Source organism: Chaetura pelagica, unplaced genomic scaffold (genome assembly GCF_000747805.2).
Source record: "Chaetura pelagica isolate M959 unplaced genomic scaffold, ChaPel_1.0 scaffold36, whole genome shotgun sequence".
Lineage (NCBI taxonomy): Eukaryota > Metazoa > Chordata > Aves > Apodiformes > Apodidae > Chaetura > Chaetura pelagica.
The window spans coordinates 2,611,754-2,621,728 of record NW_009953726.1 but is presented as its reverse complement, the minus strand read 5'-3'; the positions used below and the strand labels follow the sequence as shown (position 1 = coordinate 2,621,728).

Genomic DNA, 9,975 nt, shown 5'->3' with positions numbered 1-9,975 from the left:
CCTACGTGACGGTCAGCGTGGACCAGGTGCGCGTCGGGCAGACCAGCACCAAGCAGAAGACCAACAAACCCACCTACAACGAGGAGTTCTCCGCCACGGTCACCGACGGCCACCAGATCGAGCTGTCCGTGTTCCACGACACCCCCATCGGCTACGACGACTTCGTGGCCAACTGCACCTTGCACTTCCAGGACCTGCTGCGCTCCGCGGGCTCCAGCCACAGCTTTGAGGGCTGGGTGAGTGGCTGTGTCGAGGAGAACCCGGAGCTGGGCTCCTCTCTGAATGAATGGAGGTGCTCACGGGGTACTCGCATGTCTCTGCACGCCCGTGGAGGTGTGCACAGCCTGCCGTGGGTGTCTGCTGTGCCTTCATGCCTCTGTGCCCCTGTGCTTTCAGTTTGCTTACACTGCTGTTCGGACCTGCTATTTCAGCTGATGCATTCAGAGACCCCAAGAACAAAAGGTCTTGGCTGTCGTAGCTCGAGGGTCAGGACCCTGCTGGTGAGGACCCAGTGCTGTGAGGTCTCTCCTCTTTGGAGTCTGGTAGGGGTTTCTCATACATGACCAGCAGATCACACCTGCAGACTCACATGATCATCAGCCTTCCCTTTTTTCCTTAGCACACAGATGTACATGGAACTTGGGATGCCTGGGATTGGATGTCTTTCTGTTCAGATCTACACGTGCTTGCACAATTGTTTGATGCACGTGTGTAAATTTCTTTGACTTCTTAACAGAATGGCAGGCCTGGTCTTGTGTCTGTGATGTACATAGCTGTGCTGGTTGAACAGTTTCACTTACAGCTGATTCTAGGTTATTTCCAAGTAGATGTCACTTGCATCTAGCCCAGACAATGTAATTTATGTCTTAGCTGTAATGATAAATGAAAAGGAATAGTACAGGCTCTAAGGTTGTGCCTTTGCTGCCAGTATGGTAAAAGGAGGATAAAGTGAGTGTATTGATCCAGGTGATAGTTTGCTTGCAGGGTTAGGTTAAAAGGAAAACAAACAAAAAGGCATCTGTTCTGGGTAGAGAAGGTTCAGAAGAGCTGCAAGTTTCTGAGGTTAAGATAGGTACTAACTTTGGAGGCCAGGAAGTGAAGCACGTGCAGTCAGGTAACCACCACAATAAAACCAGAGGTGGAGGAAGGAGAGCTGATGCTGGAGAGAGCAGATAGGCATCTTGATCCTATCGCTGGGGAGAGCACTGCTGCTTTCTGTTCTCAGCTGGTGTCTGGGGCTGAGGTGTGATGCTACTCCTCTGCAGCGGCTACAGGGAAATGCCAGTCTCAGGATTGATTAATTTGGCTATGTTGGTACTATTTTAGTTTTTTTTCCTTCTTATGGTGTACTTAGGTAGCCTGTGGATAGGCTTGAGGTTGGTGCACTAAAGGTGTTTTCTCTCAGACAGTCACTGATCTGCCTTTGTGTTGGACAGAGGGCTCCAAGCTGTCCTCAAACAAGTTGGCTCAGGTGTTGCTCCTGACAGCACAGCCAGAGCAGAGTCCACTGGAATTTGCTTCCCAGACTGGCTGTGCCACTGGAGAGAAACTGTTCCTGAGATTTGTGCTAAAACAGCTTTAAATACAGAATGGACTACTGTGAGCCAGGGGGAAGAAGTGAACTCAGGATAGAGAGCTGTGGTTTTGAGGGTTTTCTTTGTATTTGATTTGCTGGGGGTGTTTCCTCTTTGCTGTTGGGAGAGGCCCTATCCTCTCAGAAGGCTGGAGTCCTGGTTGTGCTGGATCTGGCTACATGTGGGATTGGATTGCTCTGTTGCAAATATTATAATATTATATTACTAAAATATCTATAATAATGTTGCCTCTGGTGTAGATGCATGAATGTCCAGGGGCCCACTGTTTCTTCCATTTCATCTATGCTGCAGTGCTGATTTTTTGGGACAGATGCAGTCTGTGGCCTGAAATGCTTGTTTGGTCTTTGGTGAGGGAAAAGTTCCCTATTGCTGCTGGAGAAGCACATGTTTTATGAACTCCTGGGAGCTGATGTCTGGAAAATGAGTTTTTGAACTACCCTGATATAAACTGGTGTTATATCTGGGCAGACAGACAGAGGCTAAGGGCTGCTGCTCTTCTTTTCAGTCAGTGCCTAAAGGTTACAGCTAGGGTGAGTTTAGTGGGGACTGAGAAAGCACTCATCTTTTGTTCCCTTACTTTTCTCCCATCCCTTTTGACTTGCTCCATTAGCATCTGACATAGCGTGCAGCCAGGATCACATGATGACAGGGAACAGCATCTTGCTCTGATAATTTAATATGTCTTGATAAATCCAGCAGGGCTGTCATGGGGTTTTGTGCAATCAGAAGGATAGGAAGTGCTGGTTTGTACTAACCCAAGGTCCGTGAACTGCTGGCACGATACAAGACACCACAATGGATTTATAGATGATTTACAGCATCTCCACTTGTAAATCCTTCATGCTGTCCTTTTGCCATCTCCAAAGCAAAAGCACATACAGGCAAGGAAGGAGTGAATGGAGTGAGGGGAAAATTGGTGAATCCTCAGATTTAACCTGGCTTACACTTACTTGGTTGTGCATGATTTTTCATTTTGATTTGAAACAGAATTTTACATTCACCTCTCTCTCAGAGAAAAGAGCAACAATATATTGGTAAACTCCACATGCTTTGTGCATTGATAACAACCAAGCAGAGCAGGGCTTTTCTCTGGAGAGCTGAGCTGCTGGGGATTACCTGGGACAGTCCCTTGGCTCATGTGCTGGCCTGAAAGTTTCAGCATGAGCTCTCAGGCTCACCCTGTTGTGTTTAGAAATAGGGATTTTCTCCTGCTGGAAAAAAAAAAAAAGTGATTAGTTGTAACATTGATCAGCACCTTTTGTGAGAACTGTAGGAAGTGTCAGCAAGAGGCAAGTAGGAGCAGCTGGTGTGTAAGTATCAGTGCTTCCCAGATGACTTGCAGGTACATCCCTGCAATTATGACCCCAAACACTTAGGCAGATGAGTAAATGTATGGACATGAACTGTCTCATCAGTAATACTTATAAACCTGAGTCATCCCACTGGGTACTGGGACAGAGTTCTCTGTTTATGGTCTGCATTAAAATCCATGTTCCAGAGGCTCTTCAAAACCAACCGTTCTCCTTCTAACAATTTTGACTGGCTTCTGAAACCTTTCTAGTAAACACATTAGCATGGTCTGGATATTTTTAAATTTGTGTAGTAGCTGTCAAACACATTTGACTAATTCCACAAAGATCAAATCTTCAAGAGCTTATTAAGTTCAAGATCCTTCTCTCTATTTCCCATTTCTTATATTTACTTGTCGAGCTGCAGAGCAGTAGTTTTTATTAATATTTTCAATTAAATGCCATCTTGCCTTCAGCATGCTTTAATGTAGTTAAAACCGGGAGTGATCTCTGCAGCACCATGTTCTTTCTGGGAGGCATTTTCCTGTGTGGGTGTGAAATTGTGCAAACCTGAATGGTAGCATTTTACACAGGTGCGCATGACCCTGCCAGGTGCAACACAGCAGAGAATGAAGCTGGCTGCCATCTGAAAGTTGTTATGATTTACATCAGGGCTGCAACTTGTCTTTTAAAGCATTTAACTTCGGTCTAGCATGTACTAAGATCTTTTTATTTGACAGGCATGTTTACAAGGTAGTATCCCCTCTTGAACTGTCTCTGAGTGCAATGTAGGAAACAGTCATGTCAGGGAAACATCATCAATATTTTGGAGTACTGAGCTGTAACTGAAAGGGGGGGATATTTACAATACTTAGGGATCATTCCTCTGAGTTTTATATAGTAGCTGAAGTAATTTTTTAAGCTTGGGGAAACACTTATTTACAGATACTGAATTGCATTGTTACTAGGGAATGACTTTATTATGATTGTAAAAATTGTTAGTCCCTGGGTAGAGATGTCATAATTTCTAGGACTTTAACAAGGAGGTAAAATTAAAGCTTGATCTTGAATTAGATGATTAGAGTATACTGAAGGAAATTAGATAACAGATGGACTACAAGATTAATGAGCCAATTGCAACTTCCTGATGAGTTTGTTACCATTTGCTCATGTGTGCAGGAGGAGATTAAGACAAATAATTCTTGTGCATTCTTTAACTTGAGCTCTTGTGCCTGTCTCCTTTCCTATGATTTATTTTTTTCTTTCTTTCTTAAGGCAAAAAGAATAGTGTTTTACCCATGTTTGTATGCTATTGTATTTCTTGAACATTGAATTGAAGAGTTAAAGGAGAATGCAGCTTTTTCCCCAGAGCTTCATGACCTTGGCAGAGAGCCAGGGTGCTGCAGGTCAAATACAGTATGGTTGCTTCATGTTTTAACTCCTGCTTTGGTGCAGAGTGTTCTCTAGGTGGGCAAAACTTGCACTAGGATTAAAAAAAAAATAATAAATTTATAGCTGTTGAAAGAGGATTTTGCAGTAAAGTATTTTGTGTCTGCATCAGCCTGTGCCCACACGTAGAGGTTAACTGCCATTTGTAGCACAGGAGTAAATAGTGTCTCCTTCCATAGGTCATTAGCAGGCTGAGATAAAGAGCAATAGCATTGATTTCTGTTTCCATGCACATAACAACCATGTACATAGTGCAGGTTCTGATCTCTGTCAGAGTCACACTGCACATTAATGGCAAACTTGGCTTGAGTAAACAAAGGTTTTTCCCTATTTCTTGACAAATTTAAAGTTGTTTCTGTAATTATTATTACTGATAGGTGGTTATTATGTTGAATGGGAATAGTGGAGAGAAACACCCCCTGCAGAAAGTGAGATGGTTTTTGAAAGCTACCAGAATTTCAGCTTCTATTTCTGTAGTGTGCAGCTGTCCTTTGGCCCTACGACCAAAGCCTTCCAAAAACCAGCAGAGTTCTGTGCACCAAGGCTACCTGAGTGTGCCCTGCAGCCTAAAACAAAGGCTATAATAAATGAATAACAGATTTATTGATTTATTTATTTGTTGATTGTCAGGCATTAAATAATCGTAGGGTGTTTGATGCTAATAACAGTTTTACTGATAAGGCAGATGAGAATGATTAGAGCTGTCTTGTGTTTCAAGGAGCTGCACGCTTAATGCCCTGTTTCAGCGTCAGAAGTTGAGCTAGTTAGAAGTCCCATTTCTCACTCATCCATGAGCTCCTCCCCAATGAATGGCCTGTCTGGCAACTGTGTGCATCCTTGGGGGACACAGGCATCTTGCTTGAGTGTGTGTAAGGCTGGAAAGGTTTGCTCAAAACAGAAGAGGCAGTTCCCAGTGGTCAGAACCACTGGGATGCCAGTAGGGGTCTATGGGACCAGAGTTCACATCCTGCTTTTGAACTGGGCACAGCAGGTTATGCAGCTGGGTGCCTGGTCCTGCTGTGGTGCCAGTTTTCCAGTGTGTTCCTTGCTCTATTTTTCCACAGCTGGGTCTTGAGAACTGTTGCTTTGATGGGGTTGGAGTTGAGAAGGGCTCTGGAAATGTGTGTGGGAGAGGAGCACGCGTTGCCACCCAGTGCAGTTTGGCTGGGGTAGGCTGTGCAGGTATCCCCATCCCACTTTCCTGCCTGAGAGGCTGCCAAGCCAAAAGTGCAGCCCAAATCCCACTGAAAGGTACCAAGGTCCTCTGATTCTACAGCATGGTGGGCACATAGGTTTTCATCTGGAGCCGAGTCCATTCCCTACCCAGCTGGCTCGTCAGCCTGAGCTGCCTTAGCCTGCCAGCCCATGCTCTGGTGCCTTGGCTCTCAGCTTGGTGGCAGCTTCTGGGCAAAGGGTGGAGCAGGTGGCTCGTGTGGTCACACAGGGTTTTCTGGAGCTGCTTGTCGAAGCCCTTGCTAATGTGTTGGTTGGGGTGCAGGGCTGACTTTGATGCCAGGGTTAGCTTTCTATTTCTGCTGCTGCCTGTTGCTTGGCTGGCGGTGTGGCCACTGAATTACCTGCAAGCCTTGCTCTGGGGGAGAGGCAGCAGGGCGAGGGCTGATGCCCATGTCTCCTCCAGCAGTGTGAAACATGGCAGAAGAAGCTCCAGAAGGCGTTTGCAGACCTGCACCCCCAGCCCTGGGGTTGCTCTTTCCAGAGAGGCTGTGTGTGGAGGAGGAGGCCAGCAGGGTGACGGCAGCACGAGGGAGCCCAGCACCCCAGGAAGCTCTGTCCCCAGCCCTGCTCTCCTCACACTACAGGCTTCACCTCACTCTGTTCATGTTTTATATCTAACTTTTACCGCAGGTCTTTCTGTAAAAATCCATTCCATCCAGGCTGAGACTTTCTGTTTTGAGTATTTTCTGAGTAATGATTTAGTTTCTGGCCATTTTGAGCTTATAGGCAATAAACCCTGCAGAAAAGATTGTCAAGGGGGCCACTTAAACTATTGAAATGCCATTAGAAAGTCTACTGATTTACAGTGTAATTCAATATGAAAGCATGTCCCTTACTGAAGTGAATAGGACTCCCACCCTTTGCAAACTATTAAAGCTCTTCTGATGTTTTAGGCTTGATTGCAACTATTGTGCTTTGCCAATACAATCAAGAAATCGGGCACCTTTTATGTAACCATGGAGAAAAAGATGAGCAGAAGACTTACCAAGTGAAATGAGTTCATGGCAGCTTTTGTAAAGGATTCTGGATCAGGCATCAGCACCTTCTTGCCTCCCAAATCTCAGTCTATTTAGGCATGCAGCTAATATATGTCAAACCATGCTCAGACTTAATTTCTTCTGGAGACAGTAATAAGTCTTTGTTCTGATTGCCTTTTCTACCCCTGCCTTATTTGTGGCGCTGTGCAGTGAACCAGGCTGGGTAACTATCCTGGCGTCATGTTCTGGTGGAGCTCACCAGGTGGTTGTTTCTCTCTTGAGCATTGTCCATGTGCTGATACATGAAGCCCTGGATGGTTGTGAGGGAAGGATTTGCTTTGTAATGATATCAAAGGTAGCAAATAGATATCTGAAATAAAGTGCATCCTGAGGCGTCCGATTAATGCTGCTAAGCCACTTACTGTAAGCCAAACGACTTCAGTTTCTGCAATGCCAATGACTTTTTTATTCTTTGATGTCATGAGATGTCCTCATCTCTCAGGGAGGTCAGTCGCTGAGGAAACAATCCAGTTTTATTCTGAAAGCCAGCACCACGAGCAGATGTGAGCCAGGTTTCACCGCACTGGTGTGATGCTGTGCGAGAGCAAATGTTCTGCAGCAGTTTGGGCTCTACTGATACTTGGTGCTAAAATCTCAGTGTCTGTCCTGGGCTCAAGGTGATGGAAAAAATTGCTTTTCCCCTGCCCCTGCAAGGCCTTTTGTGCCCTTCTGCCCTTGCTATTCTAGACCAAAGGCATCTAATCAATAACCAGATCTATCCCACAGGCCTGCCAGAGCAGCCTGACCAGCTGATGGCCTTCTCCCTGCTTTGCCTTTTCCTAGGGCTCCTCAGGTGTGGGGCAGGTTGCAGGCACAAGAGTTGCTCTGGCAGCCACCAGCTTGTTTTCAGCCAGTCTTCCTTGTGGGACCCACTGCATCTCCAGAGAGCCTCTTGTGCTCTACCCATGTCCTGATGGAGGGATGCAGCCTTCAAGACAGATGGGTGCATCTGCTGCAGGCAGGGGATGGTGGTATCTTCTCTGTGTGACATCCAGGGTTGTCTTTTCTGAGTGCCACCTTGGAAACCAAGGGAGCCCAGCCTGGGAGGGATGACAGCTCTGTGCTGAACAGACACAGGGAGTTTGGGATTTCAGGTCTGGGATAAGATTTCAGCTTGTCCACTGGCCATCTGTATCATTGGGTGGGAATTTCTGTGCTCTACTGTAGGTGTAGACCTGCTCTTTGGGTTGGTGCAGCTGGCACTGGAGCAAGAGCACGTGACTGAAGTTACCCACGAGCTTTTCCAATACGAAACCACGTTGGTAGGGGAGGAGGGAGTGGAGTATGAACCTGTAGGTGACATTACATAAAGAATTTTTCATGGTGTTCAGCTGCCAAGTTTCGTAAGTATAGAGTTTCATGAGTGAGTTGTATTGTACTTGTATCAGTGATACAGTGGCAGCTCTCCAGACTCCTTCCAGGAGAGGTCTCCTTGCTGTTGAACAGAGAGGGGATGAATTACTGGTGCAGAAACTAAAGTTGGGCAGTTTTGGTAGCTGACTTCAATTTGTGAGATCAGAGGGAGATTAAATAATCTGTTTTTTTCACCAACGTGACAATGCTGTGTAGGCGTTAGTGGATTTTTTTTAACTTTTTAAAAGTTTTATTGCAATAAAGATACTGCTTCCAAAAGGAGGAGAGGAAGAAAATACGTGAAGCATATTTTAAAATGTGTGATTTGGTGTATGAATATTGCGTGTCTGCTGTGCTTTGGTTTTGTTTTTTTTTAAATAAATTGATAAAATCATTTGCAGTCTGAAATCACTTGACAGATCAGCAGAGCCTGGTAAACAACTTTTAGATGCAGGCGAGTGGAGGGTGTGAGAAACAAGCTACATAATGTCCTGTCCCAGGACATCACACCAAGTAATAAGAATTATGCTGACATGTTAGTCTGACAACATGCATCTTGGGGCTGAGGAGAGGTTTGAGATGGTACTTCCATATCTGAACACTGGGGTGTTTTTCCTGCCTTTGTCTCCTATGTTTAGTATCAGCCATTCTCAGAGGCAGGATTTTGACTTGTCAGCTGGACTGATTTGGTTTGAAAAAGCAATTTATACCTTTCTACATAATTTCTGGTTTCCATTTCTCTCTTTGACCGACTCAGTGGTTTCTGCTTTGCCTTTGCTTGGTTTTTGTTTTTTTTCTAAGAATTTTTGTCACTGGTCTCCATTTTAGCATAGTACTACACTGTGCTTCTCAATTTTACCATGTCGTGCAAGCAAAACATCACTTGTCAATTAAAGTCTGCATATACATCTCTTGCTTTAGTATCTTAAACCTCCTGTGGTAGCAATAGTGTCTTGGTTTGGGAATCCTTTTATTGCTTTTGGGTGGAAAATATTTGCCATCATTCACAGTTTTATAGATTCAGTAGGAGGTTCAAGCAGGGACCAGCCATGACTGTGCCGAGTGCTGTAGGTATGAGTCAGAGAGAGACGGGTGCTGTCAGAAAGATCATTTGGGGTTGTGTCAGTTTGCTGAAGGTGGCTGACTATGGTCTGGACAGGAAACACGGTGACAGTTTTACTAGGACAGTAAAAACCAGTATGGGGTGTCTGTACTCCTGCGTGCTTTTATCTGACAAAGTATTTGCAAATAAATGCTGTCTGATAGCACTGGAGTTGGCTTGTCTACGTGCGAGTTAGTTTTTTAGGGTGATTCTCTCCACCTAAACTGGTCAGTGTGCTCATCCTGTACCAAATGTATGCAATTCTGGGCTAAGTGCCTTCAGAATAATGAAGGTCTTCTAGATCAGGAACAACTAATGAAATACAAGTTTATCCTGTTTGAATTCCCACTTTTTCCTGCATCTACGTTCCTTGGTAAACACGATCCTACAGCTTGTTTGTTTTTTTACCAGGATTGAAGAGCAGAGGGAAAAATACGATCTTCTAAGTGGTGAAAACTGGAGATTAATATACTGAATATTTTCTTCTATCTGTAACCCTTTAATTCTTTTAAAATTGAAATGCTTTACATCTGGAGAAGACAGGGATAAACCTTTCATGCAGAGGGACCTGATTCTTATTCTTCACCTCTGAACTGTGTCACACTCCATGAGAAGGTGCTTGCAACATCTCACTTCTTTCTCCCATCTATTTTTAATAATGTTGTGAAAGTTGTCTTCCTCCTTTCTTGTTGTAAAATGTCACTTATTACAATAAAAAGCTTGCTTGTTTCTTCTGTGAGATTTCAGCAGAACAGGAGCCTGGTCCTTGCCTCTGCTTTGGCTTGCCAGTGGATTCCCAGTGGCATCAATGGAGTTACACTGCCAGCCTTACATTGCTCTAACTGGGAGAACTGGACATGTTTCTTCCCTCCATCCTGCATACAACAAGGGTTTATGATGATGGCTGGGTTGTA

The 9,975-nt window shown here is 44.8% G+C and overlaps 1 protein-coding gene across 1 annotated transcript in view; it reads left to right on the top strand.

Moving 5' to 3' along the window:
- Positions 1 to 2: 2 nt before the first annotated feature.
- PRKCH (protein kinase C, eta) overlaps positions 3 to 9,975 on the top strand; it is a gene marked incomplete at its 5' end in the record, with an annotated part of 119,837 nt that continues 109,864 nt past the window's right edge. The window contains one exon of the mRNA XM_010000699.1: positions 3 to 236. Within this exon, the coding sequence (XP_009999001.1) occupies positions 3 to 236 (234 nt within the window). The remainder of the gene's footprint in view (positions 237 to 9,975) is intronic.